The following is a 17,230-nucleotide window of genomic DNA, read 5'->3' as shown; positions in this document are numbered from 1 at the left end:
CTTCCCGTACAGTAATGCTAATTTTTCAGAGTGGATCAAGAGCAGAAGAATTCCTCAACACCTGAAGTCAACGTTTGTAACAGGACTGAAGAGCAATTCTCTGGACAGCTCTTCCTCACGCTGGTTTTATCATTTGAGACCTACAACAAGGTGCAGTGACAGTATGGAAATGGTCTGAAGAAAATAAAGTCTGTATTGCTTTTCTGTTTGTGTTTTACCCTAGCTGTCACTGGGTTTGCAAACTAACGATATTTAAGGCTACAGAGAAACAGCCATCGATATTTAAGGCTACTTCCTTTTGGTAGGTTAATTTCCCTGTGCTGGTCCAACAGTGTCAGTCATATGGACAAACTTCTGAGTGCATAAAGACCGGGAATTGTTAGAAGATCTCGCTTGAAGTACTATTACTGCTGCTAGTCAATATATGCTTACAGCAGCCTCCAAACATTACATACTAGAATAATGGACAGACTGCTTGTACAGTGTACATGTCAGACTAGTTGCTAACTAATTTCCCTGCCAAATCCTGAAGCAAAACTATCAGACACCTGGAACCTAAGCCCTCCTGACCAACCACATTATAGTAAGAGAAAAGAAAACCAAAAAAAAACCAAAACCACCCATCATAAAACTAATAAAAACATATACATTAGCACTGTAGAAGAATGACGCTTGTGTCATATTCCATGGTTTTTTGCTTCATGCTGCCTCACGGGCACTGCGAACACTGAGCTGGAAGCAAACGGTGGCAGAAACCAATAGCCACCAGCAGCTCCAGGAAGGTTTAATTTTAAGACTGTTCTACTGAAATGATTTTGTCTATTGATGGCAATGACAAAGAACAACTTCATGTGAGAGAGCTGCAACTGGTGCCCAATTGAAAGACTGAAGAGATCAGATTTCTTTGTGATTTTCTCTCACACAGGGTGCAAGGAAATAAACAGTAACACATGCAGAAAACAAGTAACCTGATGGATATAAGCTACTTGAATGTTTTCATTGCTAAAAAAGAACTTTCTTTGTGGAGGAATCGGGCATCTCTGCTCTGGAAGATACCCAAAGTATGTTTAGAGTCATCAATCCCAGACATCATTTTTAACTAGCAGCCAAAATGACACTCCTGCACTCTACCGTTGACTAACACACAGGGCAGAGGAAGCCATTAGTCTAATACCTGCCTCCCTTGCACAGAGGTCACCGGCGCGGGGAACCAGCAGCAAGCTTTACCAAACACACCCACATTCTGGCTTTCCTTCAACAGTGTTGGACAAGAGCTCCCTGCCTCGCGAGGCAGGCAGCATTAAAGAAGAGTCCGTAAAAAAACCCAAACTTGAAGACGAGTATCAGAAATTCAGAGTCCTCACATCCGGCCGGCGGTGTGCAATGTCTCGCCCCCGAACCAGTGTTTGTTCAGTGCTCCCTGCAGACTGGATGCGGCCTGAAACAGGCGGGCGAAGCTCACCTCTGCCCAGTGTGGTTCCTGTTCGCCTCCGCGTTTAAGGCCAAGTTGTGTAGGAAGAGAAAAAGCTGCCACCACACTTGATTTCTGTTCTGCTGATGCTGTAGAGGAGAACAGTTGAAGCAAGGTTATTTATATATCTAAAATTGCAACATACCACTTCTCTTTTCCAGTAACAACTCAGTTACACTTTTCAAGAGCAGACACTTTAATCCCATCAGCATAACAAGGGGGTGCAGCAAGGGATGAGGGGAGAGAGGGAAATGATAAGTTCTCCAGAAATAATTGTAGCTCTAACATTACAAAAAGAAAAGAGCAGACCCTTTATGCATTGTGCACAAGAGGATTAAACTTTTTTTTTTGCTTGTAGGATTTTGCAGAGTTTAGCCAAGTGCTGTTTTTAATCAGATTGGCTTCTGAGCCTTTCAAAAGCCCCAGCTGCATGAACAAACAACCTTTTTTTTTTTTTAAAAAAAAAAGCCCCCCTTCACCCCAAAAGTAAAAAAAAAGAAAAAATATAACTGGTGATCCATCTGTAAGTGATTTGACACCGTGAAGGTCAAAGGGTTAATCTTCAATTTAAACCACACTGCTGAGACAGCAAAACTCTGATTTCATCTAGTACAAGAAAACACATTCGTGCACACACACACTCCCCCACCCTCCCCCCACCACATTTTCCTTCCCAGCATCTCCAAGATAATACTGCCCTTTTTATAGCCACTTTTGACAGTAAGCCATAAATAATCAGCCTTGGAGCCCTTTCCTACTGACTGGAGCCAATTAAACCTTAAGCAAGAACATACTTGAAAACACACAAAAAACCAAAACCAAGAGGTTATTTCAGGTCCCATTGTCAAGGAAGAAACATGGGAGTTGAGTTTCAGGGGGACACCAGACTATATAATGCAGCTTTGGGGCAGGAACACTGTTCCTTCTTTTGTTATATGTAATCACCCCTGCAAAAGTGGCTCCGATTATACCCCCGCCTTCCCGCACTTTAATGGCATCTCATACAAACAGGTGGGTTTCTCTTTACATTGCCCAGCCTGGGATACTATTTCACCTCAATAACCGACCCTCTATTAGAAGTCAGTCTTTGCTTTCTCATCCAGAATTCCATATTTGCTAAGCAGGACTGATCATTTCTGAAAAACAAAACAAACCAGCCCCAATCTCCTCCCCACTCCCCCCAATCCCCAGCAGATGAGGAAACAGAAGACTGGCTTCCAACAACTTTGCCTCAGTGCACAGGAGTTCATAAAAGAGCACTGAAGCACATTATATGAACAAGATGTTTCAACTCAGATTAGCCCAACAGGGCAGAACAACACGGTTGCAAGGCATTCTTTACGTAATCACAAATAAGAGAGAGTTGCAACCAGAGTTGGTATATTGGAGACGTGTCAATAGGCAGCTCTTCAAAGCCCTCCCAGATAGTAATTAAATTATCTTCCTATTTCAGTGTGAGTAGCTCTGTGCCATTTGAATCACGAGTACACAAAACAGGCTTCGGAAAACCTGTGTGCATCTCGCATCTTAGTAGTGGGTCATTCTTCTTACCCTCAAGACTTAACAGTTCTCTCATGGATTTAGAAGACTTCACACAGATCCCATCACACATTTCAATACCACTGTGTGCGGAGCATGACCCACAGACAGCAACTCTAGAGCCTGGTATCATTTGTTTCAAAGTAACCCCTAGGTTCAGTCCCTACTGATTGTCCAGGCATTGCAAGGTTTACAGGTGAAAACAATCTTTTATAAACTATCCCCTAGGGCTGGGTTACAAAAATCTAATTTGGTCTCAGAAAGCAAGATACTTTTTGTTTTGTTACTCGCCTCTTGGTTTGACCAGGCTTGTCTGTCCTCATCAAACTCCAGAGATTCTTCTCACCCTCCTCCATAGTTTCACACTCCCAAACCCACTCGAACACACACATGGAACCACAGTGTCCCGATGACATCTAGATACCATGTTTTTATCAAGCTATTACAGCTTAAGCGGACTGCTCCTTAGACAGAGATCTTTGGGTAGCATGTCAATGAAGTGGCATGCAAGCACAATGCCTTCTTCTGCAGTTTCCACAAGTAGGGAACTATGCTAGGAGAGCACGGTGGACAAACATACTATAGATGCTCTGAAGACAATCTGCTTTGGCTGATTATTTTATTCTATCGGCAGCCAAGAGGGTAAAGAAGAGTCTTATAGGGACTTAGTATGGGAAATGTAAAAGGATGTTTAAAAATTGGTATCAAAATCCTAAACTTGAAATATATCTCAGCGTCACTGGTGGGCCCTCTTTAATGGAAGCTCTCATGGAGTTTTATAAAACAGTTTAATTTGGGGGCAGACAAGAGGAGGTGTGCTGATCTGGCACATGCAATTTCAACTATTCCACACTGTCAGGAGGACACATACATATAAGAATCCCCATATTAATGTCCTGCTTCCTGTAGGAGGCTGCTTTGGGCTTCTCACACACCATAACAGGTTTCTAAATATTCTGTCTCCTCTTTATTAAGTTTCAAATGCCACCTCAGAAGAAAAGGATTACTTATTCTCTGCTGTGATAGGTAAAGGAGGCCATGTTCAGGGAAAAACAGTGGCAGGATTGAGCTCATCCTCCTCCCCTTTTTTTTGAAGATGGGAGAGCTTTTTGAGGAAGGTATTGGATTTTGGTTTTATTTGGTAAATAAGAGTTTTAGATCTCTACTTTCAGGAGGGTTACAGACCTGCAAGAGAACCAGTGGGATGTGGCATCACAAATACTGAGAAAAACTCTTATTTATTTTAGTTCATACTCTATTGTGTTTCTTTCACTGCCTCTTGAAGCCACTTTTTTGGTACAGCATTTTTGTCCTTCTCCAGTTAAAAATGTTCCCCACTATTTGACTCAGACACTCAAGGAGACTTCCATGCTAGAACAGAATAGGAATTACTTCGCCCTTGTTCTCCCCTGCTTATAAAAAGCATAAGATCTCAAATCACTTTATGAAGGACATTGACACCATTAATTTTGTTTTGAAGTGACAAAATAGAGCACTAGGCCGAGGGCAGCCTTCCAGGTTTTATTCCTAGACCTAGGGCTTGCATTTCCCTGGGTCTGTATTCAGCCAGCATTTCCTTCCACGGTGGTGTAGTCCCACACACATTTTCCCTGGCTTGTGTACTGAAGCAGCCCGCTCACACTGTCCTCTCCTCACACTACTGCAGGAAAGTGAACTAGAGCAGGACAATGACCAAGGCCAGAAATAATCTGTTAAAGAAGTTGTCTTTACTATTGATCAGGCCATCCTAATCCATCTGATCCATGGCATCATGTAGTCAAGCTGATGCTTGTGCCAGCACAACAGAAAGGCAACCTGAGAAGAGGAGCAAGCTGGGACTGCTTGCTTCAGCAGCAAGCCTAGCTTAATGGGGTTTACAGAGTCACAGCTTCACTTCTGAGCTCATCTGCTTTCCGTGGTACTAATTCAGCATGGGACAAGAGCCACAAAATGAAAATGGCCTATATTCTTTGCAATACAGATAGAGTAAACATTTTATGGATAGAACTGTCCCAGCCTAAAAAATGTCCTTTTTTCACAAGTTTCAGTAGCTTTTCCCTAGATACACCTGTGCCAAGACCAAAATAGTAAAATATTTCAGGATTGAGGGTTTTTCGTGTGGTATAATTTAGCTGCCAGGAAGGACCGAAAACCCATGCAAATGACTCCATGAATTTGGCATCTCATTTTTTCAGATGTGATACATTTCAAGTCAATTCTTACAATTCAAGTCAATTCCAAGACTCATAACTACTGTGGCACAGGTTTATAAATTCCTAAGCTTCCCTATGCTGATTTGTCCCTCACCATAACAATTTAATCCTCAGAGTCACTACTGCACAAAAGTATCAGGGATGAACACTTTGCCACCTCCATGTGGTAGCAACACAATGAACATTTTGAAGCTCCCTTCCCAAGATGGAAAGAAGCCCCTTTTGCCCTCTATACTAACCGTAACTAAAGACTAGTCTTGTGAATACAGTAAGTCAACACAAAGCTGGAAACACATAAAACCATTTCCTATTGCAGCTGCTGCTTTTTAAAGGGGATATCCTTAAGAGACTGTCTGTCTGAGGCGTTAGCATGAATGCTTCAATGAGTCACAAGGAAAGGCCATTTTACAGGAAAAGTGTCCTCTGCAGCACCAGTACCTTAGTGAAGCCTATTCCATGAACTGTGCTGAACCAAAAGCCAGAATACTGGTAAACAAACACAAAAACCAGCAAGACTTTTACTGGAAGCAAATGAAAGAGGGACATGATTGACCCAACATTTATTCCCTCCCTGTAATTAATTCCTAATACATGTTTCACACCATAAGCATACAGATATATATCTGTCAAACAGCACCCCAGATGTCAAAAGCTTTTTACTCCTACCAAGCCCTTGCATGGGGTGATCAAGGGAAGATCAGGACAGGTAATACACCTCAAAGAAAAGGCTGTCCCTCTGACAGAGCTCCTTGAATCCTTGAGCATAAATGTTTAACAGATGAATAGGATTCACTTTTCCACCTGATACATACGTGCCATTAATATTCCTCCTTAAAAAATACAGAATATGTTCATCATATACACATTGTATGTGGGTCTGGTACATTCCTATCACATATACAGAAGGGTACACCTGTCTACCCTCTTGATCTCATGGGCAACTTCTGACTTTGCTTTATGGCTTCCAGATGGTTAAGGGTCAAATTCTGATCCCATCTTAACTAGAAGGATTAAAATATGGCCATAAATGGCACTATTAGAGCAAAAGAAGAAGAATGGCGTATGTGTACATAAAAACATCATTCTTCCTTTAATGACTAATACAAGTATTAGCAATAAGTTGTTGGGATTTTATTTATTCACTGAAAACAAAAATACTTGCACACCGGGAGCAGTTGCTGACTCATCGCTGAAGGCTGTTCTGTCTGCCAGGTGGCTGGAGGCATATTGTGCTACCACAAAATATGCTTTAGCTTAGAAAGACTAGAAAGTCACAGTCCCCAAGGCAACAGAGGTTACAGAAGGTGTCCCCCGCTGGAGAGAGAAATGCAGGCCAATGGAAGTCAAATACAAATCTTTCCAGCTGTGATTCCTAATGACCACAGAATAATGCATGTGTAAAAGCAGCAGGGAAAAAAAGGAGACAGTAACAGACAAAAACTGAAAGAGGAGCTTAGCGGCATGATTTCTCATGATGATACAGAGAGGAGGACAAGGATCTCCCTCGGGGATCTGTGTCCTTCTGGCTTGCAAACCCCACGGCTCTTACGTGGGGCTAAACTTGTGGTAGAGGGAGGCGTCATCTCAAGTACTGCTTCCTTTCTCAAAGCCCCCGTCAGGCTTTGCAAAGCAAGATAAGCAACACCACGTTTATGGAGAGAGGATGTACAGGAGCGGGCACAGCAGGAGGGATGTGGGGTGCAGGAGACCCCCAAAACCCATTTACAGGCTGCCCAGCCCAAGCAAGGGGGACGGCACTGACCCCTGCCAAAGCACTGGTCCGAGCAGCAAATGGCAACGTTCATTGCCCCAAACCTGCTGCAGGCACAGCTGCACAGGTGAGCCCTTTCTCAACTTTCTTGTAGTTCAAAAACAAACATGCAGCCACTCGTGCCTTCCTCTCCGGAGCGGGCAGGAAGGGGAAGCAGACAGACGCCATGGCAACAGCCAGCTGACGGCAACCTGGGAAGGGCAACCACCGGCCACCGCGTTCCCAGGCCCCCAGCCTTCCCCTCCTGCACCCCCGGGGGGCACACTGGCTTGTTTTCCATAAATACAGTAAATAAGGGTCTTGCGTTTCTCAGAGCCGCACCTGATACCGCTCTCTACCTGCGTCACGGGGCCCGGGGGGGATTCACCCCCATGCTGGGGGGGGGGGGGGGGGGGGGGGTGAGGGTGCAGGAAGAGATGCCCAGACCTCGCCTCCGTGCCCAGGAGAAGACACCCCCTCCCACAGGCACAGCTGCAGGCAGGTTGATTCACTCAGACCGGGAGCGTGAACTGACAGAGCTGTTTCACAACTTACCCTGTTTATCACCTAACCTGCACAGGCCGTGGGACGCGCTGACCTTTATTTCGCATCGATTCCCCCCCCCAGCAGAAGAAGGGCCGTTGCTCCCGAAACTGCTCGGTGCACAGGAGACACCCCCTCACGATGAAAGCATACCTCGGGCAGGGTGTTTTAGTTAAAATAACACTTTGCAAGTTTTTTGTGGGAAAATACCCTGGCGAGGGGGCGAGGGGGGCACGGGGCCCTGGCGTGGGCGCGGGGCTGCCCTGCTGCGAGGGGAGCCCGCAGGCGGGCGGGCAGGTGCAGCGCTGGAGCCTGCGGGCAGAGCAGGCTCTCGTCAGCAGTTCTGATGACTCAGAGGCTAAATTTAGAGAGCGATATAAACACAGCAGCCGCAGCGCAAACACTGCCCGGCAGAGCCGCTCTCACGCGCGGCCCTCTCGGCTCGCTCCTCCTCGCTGGCCGGGGTCCGCGCGCCCTTTTGGGGGCTCTCCGCGGCGGGTGGCTGCAGTCCCCCGTCGCCAGCGTCGCGTCAGGCGCTACATCAGGAAAAAACCTAATTGGGGTTAATAGAAGTTGCCTCGCTGGTTTTATTTTTAGATCGCTATTCGTTCTGCTGTGGTACAGTCCTCAGAAAGATTCCTTTGCCATTGGCGAGGGTAGCTACCAAGGAGAAACAAACAAAAAAAACCCCAAACAGAGACTATAAAAGGCTAGCGGGACATTCCTCCTCAATGGCTCGAAACAAAGGAGGACTCTGCAGTTGGGCACTTGCTTTCCTGCCTTTCCACCATAAAATTTCATTGAGTAAAATACAAACATGCACGCTCCTCACCATAAATAATCAGGCCAAACATCTCATCATCCCCCTCAGAGATGGCGGTATCTTAATAAGATCAGCCAACCTAAGTGGAGGACTGGAGGCAGAACGACTGGGTTCCAATCAGCGATCCCTGCATGATCTCAGACAAGTTATAACCTGCATTTCCTTGTCTCCCACACTAAAAAAGAAGTGGGATATTACCACAATTATTTCTTAATTGAAAAATAATTTCTCAGCTGTCACACTGCTACAAGCAGAAAGCACATTACCGCTCACAGCCAGCGTGGTGCTGTGAAAGCCGAGGAAATGCGGAAGAGCCTGTGGAGACCACTCTGGTTGTACAGAAGGAGCAGCAGCACTGAACGCTATTTAAATCACACACCGCTACTGCAGGTGATGTTAGAAATACTGTAGAACAATTCACTTGTACTGTCCCAAAGAATGATTTTATTTTCTTTAATGTGGGCTATCTTTGTACTTTGAGGTTGTAGCCCCACTGCCTTACGACGCTGCAGCCCCGTGTCCGGCGGGGCGAAGGATTCACAGCGGGCCGTTGCGCAGAGCTCGCAGTGCTCTCCTGCCACTGGGCTCCCTTATCCTCTGCCCACTTCCTCTACCAGAGCTAGGCAGGAAGTTTTGCTTTTTAACATTATCCCCTATTTTAAGCAGGAACAAAACCAGAATATATTTAAATCTTTTGTCAGCTGAAAGCATAGAGAAGGAGGATAGATTAGGCTGCTGCAAGAGTTTTGTGGTTTTTATTAAACTGATATACAATGGTTGTATGTGACTGTTGCATCATGAGTTCACATAGCCCAGCCTCCAACAGCAGCCTTATGTGGCTGCCTGAGGAAAAGCAAAGCGAGCAAGTACATGCAATAGCTCCCCCTAATACTCTTTCAGCATCTAACTAGTTTGAGCTTAGGACTTCCTGAGTCAGATCTGGTTTCTGTTTATTTAATCTCTCCTTCAATGGCCATAAACTTGTCCCGATTCCCCTTGAACCCAGATAAAGCACCGAGATGCACAATATGCCTTGACAAGGAGTTCCACAGAGCTACCTATTGCATGAAAAACTACCTCATTTACTTTGAGCTGGCTCCTACTAGCTTGACTTGATTTTGCCTAGTTTTTGTACTGGGAGAAATTAGTCTATCCATCTCCTTCATGTCACTTTTGATTTCTGTTTAATATTGCTACCCCCTTGCTTTGTGTCTTTTTTAGGCTTAGCAGTCCTTAGCCCATTTTTTTTCATTTTTCATATGGAAGTTTCATCATCCTTCTTGCCTTTCTCTGAACCTTTTCCAGTTCCGCTGCATCATTTTGGGAAGAAGGAAACCAGAACTGTACATAACATTCAAGATATGGGAGAAACATGGATGTATACAGTGGCATAACTATGTTCTTCTTCTCAGTTTCTTTTCTTAACATACCAAAGAATACCATTTCAGATCAGATGCGAAAGGGTCCAGCAAGTTTCTGTTAATCTAAATGTCAAGTAATCCGCTCCACAGGCGGAAGGATTTCAGAACAGGTGCTAGGCAAGGGGCAACAGGTTGCTGTGTCATTTGTATGCACAGGGGAAGGTGCACTTCCAAGCCCACCTCCTCCTTCATTGTCATTTGTCAAAATGGAAAAAACAAAAATCTAACAACATTAAGTAAAAAAAAAAAAAAAAAATCTGTCTCCACTTCCTCATATCAAGTACCTGACTCCACTGACTGTGGGAACTCCTCTTCCCCCCACCCATGACACCCTCCTTTCCTCAAGCCTAGGATCCCAATTCCATAGCCCTGCAAGAACTTTGCTTTACATCTCAATCTTCCCAACCTCTTACCCACCCTACCCTCAAAACCGGGCTCACCCACTCCAGGAGTCCTCCACCTGGTACTCTCCCTCACCATGCTCCTGCTGGAAATTCAAGTCCTGCACCGATGGGCAACCCACAGACAGTAAAGCTGAAGAGGAGACCTGCTGCTTTGCACAGCAGCAGCAGGGACCAGCAAGCACTAGCCAGCAGAGAAGATCCTGAAATGTACTGACCTCCTCGGGAAACAAATGAATGAAAGCACTTACCCCAAGTCTCAAAGAGACTGCAGGTACAAGTAAAGCATGGAGCTGCCGGCGCTACAGGCTCAGCTGCAGGACAGTTTGAGAGTCTCTGCATTACATTATTAGGAAGCTTTTCTGAACATTTTTCCTAAAACGTAAAGTCATCATAAAGGACAGTTTCCTGCAAACAATTCCAGTGTAAAAAAGCAACTGTTAAAAAATTCCCTGAGCGTCCTCAATAAATGATGGAGAAAAGCCTGATGGAGTTTGGGATAAGTGATGCACATGTAGCACTGTGCACCCACTCTCTCACACCGATAAGTTTCCGAAAAGAGACATAGGCTCGCTGTTGCATAAGCAGAAGTGTCTCAGAGGAGGCCTTGATAACTCTCGTGAGAGACAGAGGGGAAAAAATATGCAAAACGTAACAAGTTTCACTTTCAAAGGAAAACAACATTTCCTCCTGGACATTTTCAGTGTTATTAACTTGGGGCAAACAGGTACATGCCTAGCTGTCTGTCCACAGCTGGTGTGGATGCAGGCATTTGGGCTCCACAGGCTGCTCGAGCCCGTTGCAGTGGCAGCGAGAGTTACTTGCTGAACCAATTGGGGAATTTAGAGAAACAAAGTTTTCTATAGCTAGATCCATGGAGGCTTTTTGAGCATGGTCAGCATATCTTAAATCAACTGCAGGATTCCTGATGTGTTGGAAAGGGGCTGTGTTGTTGTTTGTAATGCACTTATTTACTCAAGAAAGCTCAGCTCTGATTCAGCATCTGGTTCTCATTGAGGCTCAGCTTTTTTTAAACCGAGCTTTCCAGATGGGTTGACTGAAGCACAAGGAGGTCAAGAGACTTGTCTGAGGTCATACAGCAAGTCAGTGGCTCTGCTTGGACCTGAGCCCAGAACTGATCAAGGCTACCACTCCTTGGCTCTTAAAGAGACAATTTTATCCCCTGTGAAGTGATCTTATCACCATTAAGAAGAGATGCAATAAAAGCAGGCCCCTCAAAAGCTGCAGCCTGCTTAGAAAGAGTTATTTTATTTGGAAAAAGCCGTAGCATTCCAGTGTCTCAATGGAGCAAGTCAAACCAAAGGGGTGTGATACTGATATACAGTGTCATCCACCCCACTCTTGTATAACCCCATGCGCCTATGGGGCAGCTTTATGCTGCTGCTGCCGCCGTCCCTGGTTGTCTACTCCTATCCTGTCCAACAGTGCGTCATGTCATGAAATACACTGTCAGTTCAGCAAAGGTTGAAGCCCCTTCTCAAGGCAAAGGAACTCAAGTGCACTCAGGACCTAACGCAGAGCCCAAGCACTTGTTGCCACAGCCTGGACATGTGGGGCACAGGCAGCGCATCCCAGCCGACCGACCAGCAGATCCCCTAAGCTCAGCTCTGTTCGCCATAACCTACGAGTGCACTCTTTAAGCCTAGCCACAGGCTGGGCTACAGCAGACTGTTGTTCACAGATCCCATGGCAAAGGCACACTTGCTCCAAACCAAGAAGGAGGTGGCAGGTACTGGGTTCTCCTGCAGAAAGCATGGCTTGGCTCCACCTTTGTTTTCCAGGGGCAGTGTGAGAAAAGCACAACAGAGGAAGAAGCATTGCTAGAAGCTGCACAGCCTCAGACAGGTGAGAGATACTATAGAGCTCCAGAAAACAGATGAGTCTCGCATGTCATTCTGCAGACCCCTTTGCAAACTGGATCAACCTGTAGCAGGCTTTGCTGCTTAGGAACACAGAGCATTGCTCAAGTCCTTCCTATAATAAATTCAGCATCTTAAGCAGATGAAAGCCACAAACTGCTAGGGAATGTTGCGTTATTGCTCTAGCACTGTTCTAAGGATGAAAAAGCCAGGTTTAAAACTACTGTATTCTGTTTAATATATTAATAGGAAATGAAACCCTGAAATTGGTGCACATGCCAAAAGCAAACATAGGTGCGGCCAACTTTCTTATTCTTACGAGATGCATACCCAAAAATCTTTTGTATAGCCAAGAACCACAGAATAAATACCACATAGCTCCGGGAGCCCAGGGAAGAGATAACAGTGACTCTCCAGGGTTCCCAGTGTGGGATGGGGTTAGACCGTGTACGCAGCTGAGTCCAATGACAACTCAGTGACGTCAACCTCAGCAGCTATTGCCTGCTCAGTTCCTCTCTCAGCCAGGGATGTACATTAACCAGCGGCCTTTGTGTCAACACAGCCTTGCTGCTGCAGCTGCAGAATGGGAGCCATACTTTTGGACTGCTGAAGAGTCTCGCAGAACTCGAGCACCATGAGAGGGCAGCTCTTGAGCGAGCTGGATGCACTACTCCAATGCTGAAAACCTTTCCTAACTCCCACTGAAAGGCCACATAGATTTTCTTTTCACATGTTCACAGATAAGATGTTTTGTAGGCTCCGAAAAGAGGCACAGCTTGTCGAAAACCAGGCTTGCTCTCTCTCAGGACTTCGCAAGACCACACTGGCGTGACTAACTGTGGTATTCTAAATCTGATTCAAGACACCACTCTGGAAAGTTGGTTTTGACCAAATATTTGAGACAAGCTGGAATGGGGCACCCAAATCAGGGATTAGTTTCACAGCAAGACAAACGACAGCCCGGTTTTCCACGTCTCAGAGACTGCCCCTTCCAAACCACAACACATTGTGAACCAGTTCACGTGTCTCCAGGGGCAGACTGCTTGCTTCTTCAGCAACAGGCTGGGAAGAGGCATTGCACACAGGACAGAGGGGCTTCTGCATTGGAGATCTGTGCCAAAAGCTAAAGGAAATCCTCCATGCAGGGTTGGGAGGGAAGGGATTGGGCATGACAACAAAACGCTCCGTGGGGAACAGTGCCTTGGACACTAATATGTGGCTCAGTACTCAGTTTTCCTGACAAACAAGAAAGAATCCCTTAACAGATGCAAATGCCAAGGCCTATCCCAGGGTCAGGCTGTGGAGAACCACTGGCTGAACTATTCCGTCCTCAGGTTAAGTTTTCGGGTTGGTTTTTTTTTTTTTTCTGTTTTGTTTTCAAAATTAAATGGCTGAACCGCTCCCCCCCCCCCCCCCCCCCCCCCGCCCCCGCCCCTTTACAACTTGTTGCTCTTCCAGTTCAAACAAAGACAGCAGAGCTCCTCCTCTGCTGGCTGCGCACCGGGTAGTGCAGGCGGACGCTTTTGTTTACTAACTCTCCCACATGCTTGGCTGACAGGCGGCTCGCCTGGGCCCGCAGCCCGGGCCGCGCTCCCGTGCGTGGCACCGGCAGCCCCCGCGCCCGGCGGCTCGCCCCGCGCCCCGGGGCAGCGCAGAGCCCGGCCCGGGGCTGCTTTAGCGGGGCCGGCTTGGGTGGGCATTGCTGGATGGGTTTGCAAGAGGCAGGCATCAGATAGTCGGGCTCTCCCGAGATGGAAGGGGTCAAGTTACAACCAGTTCCACCACTTCACGCCAGGGCTCCTCCACCGGGATGGTTAACCTTCCCTTCCCTGTGAGAATCTGGCTAGAGAGAGCGGGGTCTTCAGCTATCGCTGGCAAAAAGGTGGCACTGGGGAAAACCCCATTCAACCACACGCAACGCATGTTAAAAATCTCGTGGTAGCTCGTTATTCCTGCAATTTGCTAAATGACATTCATAGCCCCTTCTACTTTTCTACAGGCTGATCTTCCTGTTACAGCTTCTTTAACCCTTCTGCTATTTGGAGATGAAGAGTCCCAGAATTCCCTCACCTCTCTCATGACACAGAGACGACCAAACCTTTGCGCAGCCACAAGCCACATTCTCTGACCAGGACAGATGTCCTCACTTACCTTTGAGAAGAATTGCAACAGATCCCACGGCTAACAGAGCGCCAGACAGAGCACCAGCTCACTTGGCCCTCTCTGAAGTCAGCAAGAGCATCAGCTTCTTCATATGCAAGCAGATAACACACTCTCCTTGTTGGGCTTGCACAGAAGTGGCGAAGCACTGCCTGCTGCCAAACCTCTGCCACCCCTGACAAGCTCTGCATGGGCTGGGATTTCCATTTCACCCCTACTCAACAGGGGAAGGAGGGCAAGGATGAACAAATCAGGGGCTTTAGGGGTGCTGGTTTTATTTTGTTTCTTTGAACAGCAGGGTTTCTTCTTTTTTTTTTTTTTTCTTCTTTTAAAGAAAACAAAATCAAGATTCTGGAGTGTGGTTTTCAGACCTGATGGCATCTAACAGCTGTCTTTTGTTGTGAGGAAGTTAGTCAAGTCTGAGACACTAGCGAGGACTGTCTGACAGAGGAGTAGCTAGCAAGTCTAGCATGATCTAAATATACTCCACAATGTTTCAGACAACTACCCCTAGACAACAAGGAGTGTCAGAACAGACTCCAGGCTTGTTGTCAACTCCAAGATGGGGAGCTGATATAAGCCACAGATGGCCGCTTGTGCCACAGAAGAGAAGACACTGGTGGTGAGGAGAGTGGAGAAAAGTAAAAGTTGTGATAAAAAGCAAGGGGGAGATCCCTGGAGAAAGCCTCAGTGACCCTGTTGCAGTTGAACTGGAAGACCTGGAATAGCAGCAGCTAACGCAGAACAGCTACCTTCCCAAGCAGTAAATGCAATCCCACACATTCTCTTCCCTCCACCTGCCAATCTTTAGGAAGAGCCAGCAATCTAGCACACGCAAAATACATCAGGATACTCCTGCCATTTTATCATAGCTGGCAGTCTGCTGCCTTAGACAACAGCCTGCTTAGCTGATGCCTGGAGCCAGTCTTCTAGAGCACCACTCTTGGATAGCTAAACCCCCACCTTCCCCTCCAGAGACACCCTACCCTCTGTATGTGGAGCCGGTGGAACTGGTCGGCAATGCACTGCAACTTCCGTGCAATCTGCACCTCAGCACGCGCTTCCCGCTGACCTTCCTGAGGCTCCTCTTCGAGGCGCGGATCCAATGCAAAGCCAACTGGAGGGACATGTAAACGGTAACCAGCATTCCCTACAAAACAGAGATCAGAAGAGTCATTCTTCCAGCGCAAAGCATAGCTCTTCCACTCAGTCCACTTTATGGAGGAAAGAGCTGCACATAATCCTAAATTTTTGACTTATGTTGAAGTCCAGTTCCTGAAGCCCAAACAATGACTGTACCATAAGCATGCAGTTCAACATCTGTTCAGCTTTGAAGTAGATTTATATCAATTAAGCAGAGCATCGTGTTGCTTCCTATCATCAAATGACTGGCAGGATCTTACACTTGGTTCCTTTTGCTTGTTTATAGTTCAGCCAAGTGCTGATTTTTTTTTTTTTAATGACAATTTTGCAGTTTTACAAGATCTCTGCCTCAAGTTGTCTCCCATTAAAGGTTGCTGTATCTTTTCTGTCATACTTTTCTCAGTTCCCTGGCATTTAGTGGGACTGATTTGAATTAAAGCTGAATCAGATACACAAAGCTGAGTGGTGTCCTATCAGTTACTAGTAAAATACTGGATTGACATGCTACTTCTTCAACAACTTCAACTCCAGTAAAGAGCCTAAAAGCTGTCCCATTAAGTACAAATTTTTGCATTTTCCTCTCTCCACTGAAAACATCTAGGAGTCTTCCTGTGTGGATGAGACAGCACTAGAAGTTAAAAAATGTAGGCAAATCATAGGATACGAGGTATGGTGAGCACTTAAACGTCTAGCAGTAAAATAAAACATGACAGAGTAAAGCCAAAAAGAAAAAGAGTAGGAATATCAAGGACAGCGGAAGCAATGAGCAAGCGCCTGGTTCCTGTGGTGGACAAGCATGGGTAAGAAAATGCAAGCTGTCTTTCCTGAGGGAGTAGGACCAAAGCGAAATAATTTTCAGTCCTCTAATAAAACACCCTAATGAAAGAAACCCTGCTTGACTGGGGAAGTGCTAAAGGGACAGTTTCCTTGTTGGTAAGTAAAGCCGGTGACACTGGAGTGCTCTTACCATAGAAGAGTCTCCGGGGCTCTTCAGTGACTCCACAAGGCAACATAACATCCTGACTGGAAGAGGACGGGCTGAGTGTTTGAGTTGCCTTGTCCTGCTGCTCAGGATGCCTGATACCGGGACCACAGCAGTGTGTGAGGGGGAATAGTTGAAACCTCCCCAGAAGGCAGCTGTAGGACTGGTTCTGTGTGAAAATGCCAGTTGCAGTCATCTCACCAGGCTGACCTGCAAGTCCAAAGTCATCAGAGTGAAACACGTCATCGTCCAGCCCATCCAGGCTAGAATAGTCCTCTTCCAGGTAGCTGGGGCGATCCATTGCTCCTGCAATAAAGGGACATTTGAGGAAACAGCTAAGACACAACAAGAATGTTATCCAAGAGAGAATGCCTTCTGCTCCAACAATAAAACACAGTTCTTTTTCCCACGCCTGCCTGCCTGCCTCCCTCCCTCCCAATGCTGCCCATCTGCACGGGCAGGAGAGGCGAGTGACTCAGTGGTGAAGGTCAGGGTTTTGTGGAAAGTCCTCGAGTGTTGGGCCAGAGGGAGGCAAACTTCACACATGTCTACGAGTCCACCCACAGCTCCAGTTCCACAACTGGTGACAAGGAGGGAGCCAATCCCCAACCTCAGCACACAGAAACTGAAGACATTGTTTTAAAACACAGCCCCAATCCTTCAAATTGCCCCATGGCCAGTCAGCTTCTCTGGGGTCTGCTTTGCTTTCGCCTGCCGTATTTGAACTTCATGGTATCCCCATTCACTTTTTCCCATCTATTACTTATTGATGAAGAAAAGCGCTTGTAATCACAAGGCTGCAAGGCCGGACTTCTAAGAAACCCCAGTGGCTGCAAAACTCAAGAGCTGGCAAAGCCATTTCTGTGAAGCTCTCCATAACTTCTCCCTGTAAGGGCCAACTTTC

General features: G+C 46.4%; 1 protein-coding gene across 2 annotated transcripts; it reads right to left on the bottom strand.

Moving 5' to 3' along the window:
* Window positions 1–1,458: 1,458 nt before the first annotated feature.
* Window positions 1,459–16,627, bottom strand: BMF (Bcl2 modifying factor). Of its 2 annotated transcripts, none has more exons than XM_075713004.1 (3): window positions 16,312–16,627; window positions 15,188–15,351; window positions 1,459–1,560 (listed from the first exon to the last, which is right to left on the bottom strand). In XM_075713004.1, exons 1-3 carry the CDS (start codon window positions 16,625–16,627, stop codon window positions 1,459–1,461), a joined length of 582 nt encoding a protein of 193 aa, XP_075569119.1. The 2 variants fall into 2 exon arrangements, with proteins under 2 accessions (XP_075569119.1, XP_075569120.1); XM_075713005.1 differs by having other exon boundaries at window positions 16,537–16,627.
* Window positions 16,628–17,230: the final 603 nt, after the last annotated feature.

Source organism: Pelecanus crispus, chromosome 6 (assembly GCF_030463565.1).
Source record: "Pelecanus crispus isolate bPelCri1 chromosome 6, bPelCri1.pri, whole genome shotgun sequence".
Classification (NCBI taxonomy): Eukaryota; Metazoa; Chordata; class Aves; order Pelecaniformes; family Pelecanidae; genus Pelecanus; species Pelecanus crispus.
The sequence above is the reverse complement of the archived record's forward strand: the minus strand, read 5'-3'. Positions and strand labels throughout refer to the sequence as shown.